The sequence below is a fragment of the Acanthochromis polyacanthus genome, chromosome 6 (genome assembly GCF_021347895.1).
Source record: "Acanthochromis polyacanthus isolate Apoly-LR-REF ecotype Palm Island chromosome 6, KAUST_Apoly_ChrSc, whole genome shotgun sequence".
NCBI classification, from domain to species: Eukaryota; Metazoa; Chordata; class Actinopteri; family Pomacentridae; genus Acanthochromis; species Acanthochromis polyacanthus.
Genome location: NC_067118.1, coordinates 10,833,564 through 10,847,788, shown reverse-complemented (window position 1 = coordinate 10,847,788; position 14,225 = coordinate 10,833,564). Strand labels below are relative to the sequence as shown.

At 40.0% G+C, this 14,225-nt stretch overlaps 1 protein-coding gene across 1 annotated transcript in view; it reads left to right on the top strand.

Moving 5' to 3' along the window:
• The window catches only part of bsna (bassoon presynaptic cytomatrix protein a), a 242,960-nt gene that overhangs the window by 44,937 nt on the left and 183,798 nt on the right, over positions 1 to 14,225 (top strand). The window contains 1 exon segment of the mRNA XM_051949918.1: positions 5,151 to 5,835. Coding sequence (XP_051805878.1) covers positions 5,151 to 5,835 — 685 coding nt within the window.

The following is a 14,225-nucleotide window of genomic DNA, read 5'->3' as shown; positions in this document are numbered from 1 at the left end:
AACTGTGAAAAATGACATCACTGGTTGTTGGTTCAAATGCTTCAGTTGGCCTAGAATGCACTGATTGCAGTTTACTTCTAAAAGATCCTCTCTAGACATATTCAGAGATGTAAAAATAGCATTCTTTTAATAATACTACTTTGGGGAGCTGTGACTCCTGTGAGTGAGTGGATAGTCTACCAATCACAAGGTTGGTGGTTCGATCCCCAGTCCCTGGCCTACGCCAGGTTGTTCCTGATGGCAGGCAGCCTTCTTTCATGGAAGCTTCCAGTGCAGGAGTTCCATGCAAAACAGAGCTTCCATGCTGTCGCCATTGGTGAATGAATAGGTGAATGTGAAACACTGTGAAGCGCTTTGAGTGCTAATAAGGTAGAAAGGTACTACATCAGTGCAGACCTTTGCCATCTACTCCCTTTTTTGGTCTGATATAGTTTTCCTATAAAAAAGAACTTCAGTCATTTGGTTTGCTATCCCTCTTCTCTCATTGCCAAAGTTTATTTCAGACAGAAGTTTTCCAGTGGACAGAGAGGAGCTCATTATCTAACAAATTTTAATTTTGTTTAACTGGAGATTCTTTCCACTTTTGACAGATAAATTTGCAAACAGCCTTGTTCTACGGTGAAGGTCAAACGTTCAAGAGAAGCAGCTGTAGTCAACCCCATTTTTCTCTGATCTTAACCAGGTTGTTTCAGTTTCCTGCATTTAGTAAAATCAAACCACAGAGATGATAGATCAGTTGTATGACCCATTTAAAGCAGACAAATGACCTCTATTGTCATAGAACAGAATATTAAAAAAGGAACTGAAAAATCTTCCTCATACAGATGTCAACATATTGGTCTGTACATTAGATAAGTTGCTTTAGTAAAGTCCACAACATCTGGACAGTTGCATTTAAAGCCAAACAGGGAAACTCAGCACTGCAACCAACATCAAGTTTGCAAAATTCAATGTTATGAGCTGAAACACTTCACTGGGATTTTTGTTTGGAAAGCTTCTTCAAAAGATATTTGAAATTCAAGTGGGGTGTCAGAATGCTGACGGGGTGGGGTGGGGTGGGGGGGTTCTTTCCCATCCAAAGATAAAATCCTGCACAAAAAGAACAGAATTTCATGTCATCCTTTTTTAATCTCCAAGCGGTTTTTTATAGCTATTTTTAAGGTGCTGTTTAGTCAAAAATATTTCCTGTCTAGAAATAGAAACGTTAATTCTCAATCACGGTAAAGGATGTGTGTAGTAGAGAGCTGGTTTTATTTGAGCCTAAGTTTTCTAAATAAAAAAAACCCTTTATCTTTAAAAAAAAGAAAAAGAAAATCAAAATAATCCTAAAATTACAAAAACAGACTAAATGCACCTGTCAAAGGCAAGATAAAGTTTTGAATTGTGACTGTAAATTACCTTAAAATTCCAAGTTTTAAATAGAAAATTAAAATTGGCATTTGTATATTTTCACAAATATTTCCTTTTTATGGAATGTAAAAAAATACTAAAATTCAGCTTCAACAATTACACAACACAAACATATTTCTAAAATTAGACACACGTCGTGACACGTAAAACAAAGAGGCAGTGTTTCTGTGTTGAAGTGTTAACTAAATGAGATGCATCTTGTTTTTCCAACAAAAAACATTTAAATATAATAGAGTATGAACATTGATTTGTCTTCTGAAAAAACTGTACTAAAATTGATTAAAAAAAAATAGAATTCTTACAACACAGGAAGCTTGGGCTTGTCACACTCAAAAAGGATAAAGTAACTCCAGAGATATTGCATTGTTAACATTAATATCTTGTAATAATGTAAAAGTGTCCTCAGGCAGAGTTTTGTACTATTTTGCTTCCCTCAGGTGTGTGTTTGTGTCTCCTGGCTGCACTCAGTGAACGTGCTGTGTTGCCTCAGGTGAACGTGTGCACGACGCCTCTGACACAGTGGAAATGTGAAGGTGTGTGTGTGCGGCCTGTTACGTTTGAATTTGTTGATGCCGGTGGAAATTCGGAGCTCCTTCCATGTGCACAGCTTTCAGCAGCTACCAGTGAATGAATCTGTAATTATTGTCGCTGGTTTTTAATGTTTTTTTATTAGCTGCACTGAGGAGATAATTGAATTTGTTCAGATGTAGTGACGATGACCAGGCAGAATTCTTCAGTAGAGCTCGTTTATTTAATAATGCGTTTAAAAAATTGAATTTCTTTCATTAAATACTTGGGCCACAGCATCAACCAGTCCGGCTTATTATTACATTTTCTCTTCCAGAGCAGAAAAAAATCAACTATAACTGTATTCAGCAATGAAGTTGTAGAAATTAAAATGAACGCTTTTTTAAATGCAGTTGTTAGGTTGGAAGTATTGATAATAATTTGATGACTTGGTGAATGGATAGTCTGTTTTTGTGGTGAGTTGCTAAAATATTATGGCTGGATAGAATCTTTGATCTAAACAGACAGAAAAATGTGCAACATTTTCCCATTTGGATTAACATTATTGTGTCTGTCATGATTTCCATTCTGTCAGTACACATATTCTGCTGCTAATGCTTTTTTTTTTACTCTATCAATAGAGCGCTTTTCAAAATGTGCGTCCCAAAACTGCAAAATAAAGCATGCAGGCAAAAAAAAAAAAAAAAAAAAAATCATTGGAATTTAGCAGCATAAAAACATCCATTCATCCATCCATTCTCTATACACCACTTTATCCTCACTAGGGTCGCGGGGGGTGCTGGAGCCTATCCCAGCTGACTTGGGCGAAGGCAGGGGACACCCTGGACAGGTCACCAGTCTGTGGCAGGCCTACATATACAGACAAACAATCACACTCACATTCACACCTACGGGAAATTTAGAGTAACCAATTAACCTCAGCATATTTTTGGACTGTGGGAGGAAGCTGGAGTACCCGGAGAAAACCCACATATGCACAGGGAGAACATGCAAACTCCATGCAGAAAGATCCCAGGCCCACCCCGGGATTTGAACCAGGGATCTTCTTGCTGCAAGGCAAAAGTGCTAACCAGTACTCCACTGTGCAGCCCAGCATAAAAACAGCCATGTTAAAATGTAAATGTAATAGTGGAAAACATAATGTCAGGATCACCTTGGAAAATGTCTTTTCCTTATCTGAGAGAAAAGTGAACAAAGGAAGGCTTCTCATTTACCACATGCTGATCATGAGTTTTGTAGATGGTATCTAGACCTAGCTAGCCCATGAAGCTAACATTGTTCACTGAGTTGCACTGTGAAAAAAAGTTAGTTATTCTTTCTTGTTTTTCATATTTTCAAAATACACTGAAGTGTTATTAAAATGAGAAAACTAGAGTCTGAATTTGCATGTCACATGTAAGATAACATCAAAGACCTGCAAGTGTGAACTAAAACTTTTAAAGTTTTTAAAAGAAGTTTGAAATTTCTGAACGCTAAGACTAAATTTGGAACAATTCTCACAATTTCTAAACTCAGCATATTTGATCTTTATCTTAAACACAATGCAGCCCTTTGTGATTAATGAGGAACTAAATTCGACATGTGACAGACGTGTGCAGCTGTAGTCCATTTATCTTTGTAAATTTAGGAAAGATTTGTTTTATTTCTTACATGATGTTTCCCCTCTGATATATATATATAGCTGTGGCACTTGGACACAGATTAAGGCAACTCCCACATGTGGGTTTATCGTCGGATAGATTTGAAATTCCTGTTCAACCACTTCACTGATGACGCTTGTGCAGGTTGAATATTTGTGTCTATTTGGACTCCGATGAAGCCAGAGCAGTGTTGAATGGTCTGTTTGCAATAGAAGGTCAGTGTCTCGCCGGCGGTACACCTACTAATTTGCATAGGAATTTCAAGAATGTCCGACGGGTGCAAACGCGATTATACAAACACTATACACCGATGGAAAGCTTAGATTCTCATGAATCCGCCGGTATAAACCACTTTCAGATGCGATTACCACAGCGGGTGAGAAAAACACATTTGTCCGACAAAAACAAATATTCATCCATCCGTTCTCTATACACGGCTTCAAAGCACACAGCGCGACTCACATTTCCGGGTTTATTATTACACACACAAAAAAAAAGATTCCACAAAAAACGGCCATAATCCAACCTTTTACATCAGATGACACAAGCCAGTAAACTATTTTGTCCAAAACATGTCCTGAAGTCGGTATAAAATCCCCGAATCGGTCGTTTTCAAGGAAATGCACCTCCCGATGCGCGTCCAATATTCCCCGTATTTTTCATAATTTTTTTTATTTAAAAATAGAATATTAGCGATTTTTTGTACTGAAAACGGCTGGAATTGACTGAAGCTTAAAGGGTTAAAAATTCAGCAGTGTGCTTGTTTGCTTCACTTGCATTTTGCTTTAACATGTGGAAAGAACCCTATTTATATCGTTTTTTCATGTCTTATAGTTTGACTCCGGTATTTTTTGTTTAGAAAAGGTACAAAAATGGACTCCCGATGCAAATAGACCAATAAACTGTTTGTCTGATGAAGTTGTAGTACCAAAACATTGCAACAATAAATTTATGTTTGCAAGTGAGACATTGTGCGGGAGTTCACTTTTTGTGCCTGTTGGATGTGCTCTTCCCTCTACACACGTGCATTAGATGTGCGAAGTGTTCCCTTGGTTTTAAAAAAAGGTAAGCAACAAAATCCAAATCCTTTAGGTTTGGCTTTAGCTCGTTTTAGCCCATAAACTGCACATTTTGTTAGTCAGAAATCAAAAATAGATAACACATTGCATCAACACCTTCTGTGGTTCTTTGCGATGCTTTGTTTATAGTTTTTGGTTGGCACAGTGGGGAAGTGGACAGGTCGAAGGTCCTGTATCAAAACCTCAGCTGGGGGTTTTTGCATGACATATTTGGGTTAATTTGTGATTCTGAACTGACCATCTGCTGTATGTGCAATCGTGAGTCAGCCTATCTGTCTTCCTGTGATGGTTTGACGGTATGTCTTGGTGCACTTCTGCCTTAAGTCATCTAAAATCGGCTCCAGCTGCTCCCTGCAAACCTTTACAGGATAAAATGATGCATAGTAAATGGATGGGTTGTAAATTCAGATGTGATTTTTAAGAATTACAAATTGTTAAGTTGTTATCCGATTCAAAAATTTGTCTTTTCTTTTGCTTTTTCCATATTTTCCAGGGGTCCGATGGGTCCAATGGGGAGTCCCAAACCTGGCATGCAACAAGGAGGCATTGGAGGAGGAGGAATGGGAGGAATGGGAGGTGGAATGGGAGGAATGGGTGGAGGAATGGGAGTAGGAGGGATGGGAGGAATGGGAATGGGAGGAGGAATGGGAAGTATGGGAGGAGGAATGGGAGGAGGAGGAATAGGAGCTGGAATGGGCACTGGTGGAGGAATCGGATCCAGAGCTGGTGAGCCTTACCGCCTGGCCACCCACGAGAGCCCGACCTCCCCCAGACACATGCAGTCCAGCCAAGGCCCGGGCTCTGGCCACGGGATGGGTCACGGTCCAACCGGTCATGGTCCAACTGGTCACGGTCAGACTGGGCCCGGCATGGGCGTCCACGGAGGCCAAAGCCCCGGTCAGCATGCTTCCCGCAGAAACCTCCAGGTCGACTTCAGCAGTTCGGGTGGCTCCAGAACCGGCCGATCTCCATCGGTGTCTCCTGACCGAAGCGTGACGCCCACCTCGCCCTACTCGGTGCCCCAGATCGCGCCGATGCCGAGCAGCAAACTGTGCCCAGTGTGCACCACCACAGAGCTGTCCAACCCACCGACTGTACCCAACTACAACACCTGCACCCAGTGTAAAGCCACCGTGTGCAACCAGTGTGGATTCAACCCCAACCCACACCTCACCGAGGTAGGTCAAGGAGCTGTGTGTAGAGGTGTACTTGTATAAATGTGTGGAAGATTTCTGTCTTAAAAAATATACTCAAGGTTTTTATAGTAATGCGTGTGTGACTATAGTTCAACACAAGCAGCTAGATGTCAGTATTTCCAATTTTTAATGTGAAACAACAGGAAAAGGTGCTTTTATCGTGCGTTTTTTTGTGCCATTAATGCACGTTTGACCTCAGTGAGTCCGAGCTGCAGTGAGTGAATGGAGCAGTGCAGTGAAAGCGATAGAAGTGAGAAATGGTTTGAAGCGAGGGAGATAAATGAGGTCAGCAAGGGAGAGTGTGAGCGACTACTGAAGGTCTTTGGGTGTGTTTGTGATGGACAGTGAGTGTAAGGACTCGGTGAGTGGCAGTAATTCCTCGCTGACAGAATGTCCATTAATGTTCTGAGGCAAGACACACTGGTCACAACAGTGTGTATAAGTGAGTTTGTGTTCATTGCAGTCGGATGTGATGTGAAGACAGGAAGCTGAAAACACTGCAGTCACTGATTTGCATTCGAAAAGAGATAAATGTAGAGGTAGAGACAGAAAGGACAAATCAGGAGGTTAAGAGTCGAGTTTTGATTGAGAGGATGACGCTCACCTTTAGCGACAGGTTCAAACCATCAGTCTGGTGGTGACAAACATCAAATCTGAGCATCCTGGTCAGACAGAAAGCAGAAGTCTGATATATCTGACGCCCCGTCGACTCCCACTGGTGTCGGATCCAGGAGCTTTTCACTGGCAGACAGAGCTGCAAACACTCTGCAGGATTAAACAAACAACGTCGGTTGTGTTGTTGTGTCTCGTTCTTTATTTGCTTTGGCTCCAGCATCATCCATGGGCACATCATTCACCCTGATGCTGCACGCTGACCAATTAGCGGTGTAAACAGCAGTCAACGTTGGACACTGACACACTGCATTTTCTTATTTATGATGTTTTTGAAGTTCCTACTGTACATTATGAGAATTATAAATAACTGATTTGCCTTTACAGTTGGACTTCATATCAGTGATAATTACTATGATCAATTATCTTATAATGTAACACAGATTTGACTTATGGAAAATAAAACTAAATATTGGAATCAGCGACACAAAAATGCTCCCTCCCAACACAGCAATCCAACTGAATCTACAGCTGATCTGTAAGAGGCAGACAGGTGTGTTTGATTCTTCATAGTGTACACTACCGTTCAAAAGTTTGGGGTCACCCAGACAATTTCATGTTTTCCATGAAAACTCACACCTTTTATTCATGTGCTAACATAACTGCACAAGGGTTTTCTAATCATCAGTTAGCCTTTCTACACCATTAGCTAACACAATGTAGCATTAGAACACAGGAGTGATGGTTGCTGGAAATGTTCCTCTGTACCCCTATGGAGATATTCCATTAAAAATCACAATATTTCCAACTAGAATAGTCAATTTGCAGATTAACAATGTCTAGACTGGATTTCTGATTAATTTAAAGTTACCTTCATTGAAAAAAAAATGTTTTTCTTCAAAAAACAAAAATATTTCTAAGTGACCCCAAACTTTTGAATGATAGTGTATATCAATCTTAAATCCCACAGATACTTTTATGAAAATCCACAGTTTATGATTTTGTTTTTTAAAAAATCACATAAATCAGAGTTGGCTGAGCAGAAGGTTTGACATAGCAAATCTCTTATCTCCAGAGCTAAAATAATCTAGGGACAGAACATGGAGGATGTTGGTGCAGGATGTGAGTTTCAAAACTGTTAACAGTCAGTTTTGACTTAAAGGGGAACTTCGTTTTTTTTCAACCTGGGGTCTGTTTTCATATGTCATTTCATACATGTGAGTGATGGAGAAATGAATTTTCAACATAGTTCCAGTATTTAGCCAGGCAGGCAGCTTAGCAGCTGAGCTAGCGAAAAGTATGGGGCAACTTGCCCCCCCGCGTCAAAGTCCACCCTAACGTGCTTTTTCCCCACACTGACCGGCTCAGATAGTCTCAATGAGTGTCCCACAACATACTAGAGATGAGAAGTGAACGAAAACCTCCACATTACCTGGCTATCGCTCTTTGTTGTGGTCTGTATCCAAAGCTCAGGACGCTAGAAAGCAAATCTCGTTCCGAAATCGCGCGATAGCTCTGGCGCGAGCTATCGCGATCGCCAGGTAATGTGGAGGTTTTCGTTCACTTCTCATCTCTAGTATGTTGTGGGACACTCATTGAGACTATCCGAGCCGGTCAGTGTGAGGAAAAAAGCACGTTAGGGCGGACTTTGATGCGGGGGGCCCTCTTGCCCCATACTTTTAGCTAGCTGAGCTGCTAGCTGAGCTGCTAAGCTGCCTGCCTGGCTAAATACTGGAGCTATGTTGAAAATTCATTTCTCCATCACTCACATGTATGAAATGACATATGAAAACAGACCCCATGTTGAATAAAACCGAAGTTCCCCTTTAAGTCTTTCTCTGCACAGGTAGTTGTGTTTTTTAAATTTTCCTGTTGTATTTACCATGTGTCAGTTTGTGTCTGGTTTAAGTGTGATCATCTTTAAGGCCGAACTTTGATCTGCGCTCATGTGTTCCCGCTGGAACATGCAGTCCAGAGTGCAGGTTAACTACATCGGATAATGCTAATGAAGCGGGGGGAGAGAGGAGGTGATAAGCCTGTGATTTAGGGATTTGTGCTGCACTTGTGTCAGATTGAAACACACAAAATCACACACACATGCACACAAACAGACAGCAGCTTTCTGTCCTCATGTGGACCCTCACTGACATCCGCTGAACCCAAGAACTGAGTCTGATCTCTGGGTAAATGCTTCCATTGTGGCAGTTTTTTGCTAAAATTTGTGGAGCAAAACACAACACACAGTCACTCCCATGTGGCTCAACATAATTCATGCATGAAGCCTCTGCATTAAATTGTGATGTTAATTAATTGAAGGGACCCTCAGGGGATTTCCTGCAGGGCCGAATGGAAAACACAACATAAAACCCAGTCAGTACCTCAGTGGAAAACTTTTCTCTTCCTGTCATACACATATATAGACACATGAGGATGGGATGTTTATATATAAACTTTACATATAAAAATAATGCAGTATTATAATAATAATATTATATTAATAACATCATTGTGTCATTCAAAATGATGCGTCAGTAACATAGCAAATATGTTAATAAATTGACTTATTTCTGTTATTAAAATAGATCTTTTTAAGGTTCACTTTAAGCAATTTTTCTCTTTACATCCTCATTAAAAATGCTTAGAAGAAGAATATATTTACATAACAAAACAAACTACGAACACAAAGTAGATGTTTGTTTTGTTTTGGCTTGTGTTTGTGCAAACCGTTGCATCAGTCACATTGTTTTTGCTTTTATGCTACAAATATCTGACTAAATTCACTCAGTTTCATTATTTAAAGGGAGTTTTTTCAGGGCTTTATCAAAAAATACCTTGAGAAGATGTCTGGCATTACAATAATGGTTTTAGTTTTCCCACTTAAAGCATTTTTTCTAATGACATACTACAAAAACACACATTAAAAGCAAGATTTTTTTTAAGGTACTTGGATAAAACTTGGGGAAAATAAACACTTTCAATCATGGAAATAAATCCCTCTGTTAACATATCTGGCATTACTATAATGGTTTTACTTTGCCCACAGAATTATTTAAAATAAAAGAATTTAAGAAAAGATTTAAAATCAACGCAAACTAATAACACTTTCACATTTTTTACATTAAAAACTGTCATGCATCAAAGACATGAAATAAACACACAGTTTAAAGTATTAGTAGTAAAAACGAATAAATACAGATTTTTGCATATAAATATAGAGCAATGTGAGATATTAAGTCTTCATTTTTTCCCACTCTTTTTGCACCCCACTGTGATTTACTGCACTTGTCTTTACTAGGTTGCTTGCCCCTGTTTACACAGGTAGATAAATGTTTAAAATAGATTTAAATACTTCTGTAAAACTGAAATGAATCAATTAGAAATACTAATGCTCAGTGCATGCAGGGCTTTGCTGCTCCTGATATCATTTGGTTTCCTATAAATTATAGATCAGCTCTCTGGTCCGATTAACTTCCACTGTCTTCTCTGTCACCGTCCTGCTGATCAATGCTCCCTCGCTGCTGCTAATCCAATGAACAGCGCCACCCTGCACACCTCGTTACTCTAATGCGGTTGTGCAGCATTAAGGTGAATTCGCCTGGCGGCTGTATGACATTAATGCACATTACCATGTCACATATTTACTCCACAGGGTTTGCAATAATATGATAAACAACACCCGTTTGCAGGCACTAACTAGACGAGCCCCCAGTAGGGGGCAGAACCACACCCATCCATGATACTCTGTATCAATTTTGATCATCCTACGTATATCCCTTCCTACTTGATCTGCTGACCTCTAACTCCACAACTGAGCAGGGGACCTTAGACTGATCTTCAGTGCCAAGTTTGATTATCCTGACTTCAGCACTTGCAGAGATATCTGACCAGACATACCCACCCACACACACACAAACATACATACTTACCCAGCCAGCCAGATACCGAAGCGAATGCAGTAACCCCGCTGACGTACGTCAGGCGTGGTTAAATAAAAGATGATGTTGCACAATGGAAACACTGCAAAGTATCTCTGACTCTACTTTTGATTATTTTGCTTTATTGATTTCTACCCAAACATGATATTTTCTGAACCACATGTAGATTATAAGAAACACTTGATCACAAAGACAAAAAAGTAATTTTTGTTCAAATTTTATAACCGACTAAGCAGATATGACCAGTTGTAACACAAAAACTAAACTATTGTTAGATTAGTAGAACACATTTTTGGACATTACTTCAAAAATATGGACATATTTTCAATTTTCTGATCCCATTTTGTAGGTAAACTGTGTTAAGCATATTCCCAGTGGTCCAGATTATTTAATCAACTTGTCCAGTATTGCAGATTCTGAATCAGTGGCAAAAGATACATTGATAGAAGTCTTGTTTGGTCACAACAACAAGCAAATCAGCATTTAAAATATGCTTTCTAAGTGATGTGTCGTCCTCTTCATGACAAAAAAACTTACTTTTCCCCCCTAAATATCTCCAAACACGAACTAACTTCTTCCTTCAGCTTCGTGCAGCAGATTTCCAGCCTTGTTGTGTCTGCAGCTATGGATTAATACTTAAACTGAACATTATCCATTATTATCACAGCTAATCAATGTACTATGTGTGTCCTGGTAATCTAATAAGCAGCGCCGGGCTCCATATCCGTCGTACTACGCTCTGATTCAATTTGCATCAGATAACATTTAGCAGACTTAGCACAGCCAACCGGGGAGATTAGTTTATATTAACAATCAGGTATGTTTCATTATGGCTGTTTAACAAGCAACATATGTAGAATCCAATCAGGATGTTTGATTTTCATGCTTTTGATGGGGCTATCCGAGTGTTTATCTTACAAAAAAAAAACCCATAAAACAGTTACATTTTTTGTATATTGATGGTTTATCACCTTATGCCTACAATTACACATTACTTATTATCCAGTCCAATCCAGCTTTATTTATACAGCACTTTTACCAACCACCGACTGGCCCAAAGTGCTGTACATACATGTACACAGAGCAAGGCAAATAAAATCAGTACTAAAAGCAAATACAATATAAAAATACACAATCGATGTGGGCTGCACAGTGGTACAGTGGTTAGCACTTTTGCCTTGCAGCAAGAAGATCCCCGGTTCAAATCCTGGGTTGGGCCTGGGATCTTTCTGCATGAAGTTTGCATGTTCTCCCTGTGCATGCGTGAGTTTGCACTCTGGCTTCCTCCCACAGTCCAAAAATATGGTGAGGTTAATTCATCCATCCATTCTCTATACACCACTTTATCCTCACTAGGGTCGCAGGGGGTGCTGGAGCCTGTCCCAGCTGACTCGGGCGAAGGCAGGGGACACCCTGGACAGGTCGCCAGTCTGTCACAGGGCTATGCTGAGGTTAATTGGTTACTCTAAATTGCCTGTAGGTGTGAATGTGAGTGTGATTGTTTGTCTGTATATGCAGCCCTGTGACAGACTGGCGACCTGTCCAGGGTGTCCCCTGCCTTCGCCCGAGTCAGCTGGGACAGGCTCCAGCACCCCCTGCGACCCTAGTGAGGATAAAGCGGTGTATAGAGAATGGATGGATGGACAATCGATGTACTAAAACAAATAAATCAGAGATACATAATAAAAGCACTAAAAACAAATAAAAGCCGAAAAACACAATATAGGCACTAAAACATAAATAATATCAGTGTCTCATGCTGGATTGAAAACCAGGGAATAAAAGTGCGTTTTAAGATGGGTCTTAAAAATGGACAGGGAAGGGGTCTGTCTGAGGTGCAAGGGCAATTTGTTCCATAAAATTGGTGCAACCATAGAGAAGGCTCTGTCCCCTCTGAGCTTCCGCTTTGACTTTGGTGTACATAGGAGCAGCTGATCAGCTGACCTCAGAGACCGGGCAGGAGTGTAACGGTGAAGCAGCTCAGAGAGATGTGGCGGGGCAAGATTTAAAAACAAATAAAAGAATTTTAAAATGAACTCTAAAGTGCACAGGCAGCCAGTGGAGAGAGGCCAGAAGAGGTGTGATGTGTTCTGTTGTCCGTGCTTCAGTTAGAAGGCGTGTAGCAGCATTTTGGACCAGCTGGAGACGTGACAGAGAAGACTGGATGACTCCAACATAAAGTGTGTTACAGTAGTCCAGTCGGGGCGAAATAAAAGCATATACTACTGTCTCAAGGTGCTGCCTGGAGAGGAAACATTTCACCTTGGCCAACCGCTTTAAATGAAAAAAACTAGATTTCACAACTGAACGAATTTGACTGTCCATTATTGGATTTGTCAACATCCTGGTAATCTCATAAGCACTGCAAACATCTACATATTGTTCCACTTCAACACGTTTTGCCTCAGATATCAGTTAGAACCAGGAGAGTGACACCAATTATCCAGCTAACAAGGAAGACCAGAGGGAGGCAATGGTCCATATAGCTAATTCAGGAAAGGTGGCATTTAGGAGATGTTTGCTTTCATGACATTAATTGGCCTTTTTGTCCAATGATGAGTCTCTTAATATGAGGTTTTGTGTATTGAAATACATGAAAATATTTAGAAAATAAAGAGTTTTGATTAAAATAGAAGCTTTAAATAACATTTTTGAAGCTTATAAGGCATTTCCTGTGTTTAAACCAATAAAACAACCCACACTGTCTAATATATTATTGGTTAAAGTGACAATAAGGCAGCAAAATAAATGACAAAGGCATGTTAATTTGGAGTATTTTGTATGTTTGATCTGACAGAAAATATTCTCTCAAAACATAATTGAAAATGCAGTTTAGTTGTATAAAAATTAAGATTTGTTTGTACTTGGTTGGTTCTGTGTGTGTATTTCTAATGAAACAAAATGTCTCTGTTTGATCCACACAACAATGTTCCAGTGTTTTCTATGCATGTTGGTGCTTGTGCACGTAGGATTTTATACCTGGTTGGAATGACAGTAATGCTGCAAAATCAGTGATGAAGAGATTCATCCACTACCTATAAACTGCTTAATCCTCATTAGGGTCATGGGGCCAATCCCAGCTGACTGAAGGCAAATCTGAAATAGACAGATTTTAAAAGGTAGTTTTGGAAAACAACTTACCCCTAATGAGGGGTAAATTCAGCCTTTGAAAAACATATGTCAGGGTAAATTGTGCCATCAATTATGCTGATGTAAAATGTACAACTTTAAAGCCCAGTTTCCTTCAATAAGAAGCACAGATGACAAATTTGCAACAAAATCATGTCTAACTGTTCACATTTTACTGTCAGTGGGCCATTATTCAACAGATTCCTGTAGAATTACAGGAATGTCATTATTTCCCAATAATCATAGGTGGCCTTCTAGCTCACCTTAATCCCACTGCCACCATTTTAACACTAGTGCATCATCCACACAGTTTACAGCTAACTTCCTGCTAACACCTTAGCATTACATTTTATGTTACAAACGCACTAATACATGTGTGGGATAGTTTCAGACGTCTCCATAAATGTTCAGGCACAGCGCCCATGAAACCATCCATCCATTATCTATACACCACTTAATTCTCATTAGGGTCATGGGGGGGGGCTGGAGTCTATCCCAGCTGACTTAGTGAAAAGGCAGGGGACACCCTGGATAGGTCAGCAGTCTATCACAGGGCTACATATCAGTCAGTCAAGTGCATCCGGCAGAATCGGTGACATGAATAGTCCTAACTGTTGACTCTTACAGTTCATGCGCTTAACAAACAGGTATCAGTGACAGAAACAGCTGTCTATCGATGTTCACCTACCAATGCTG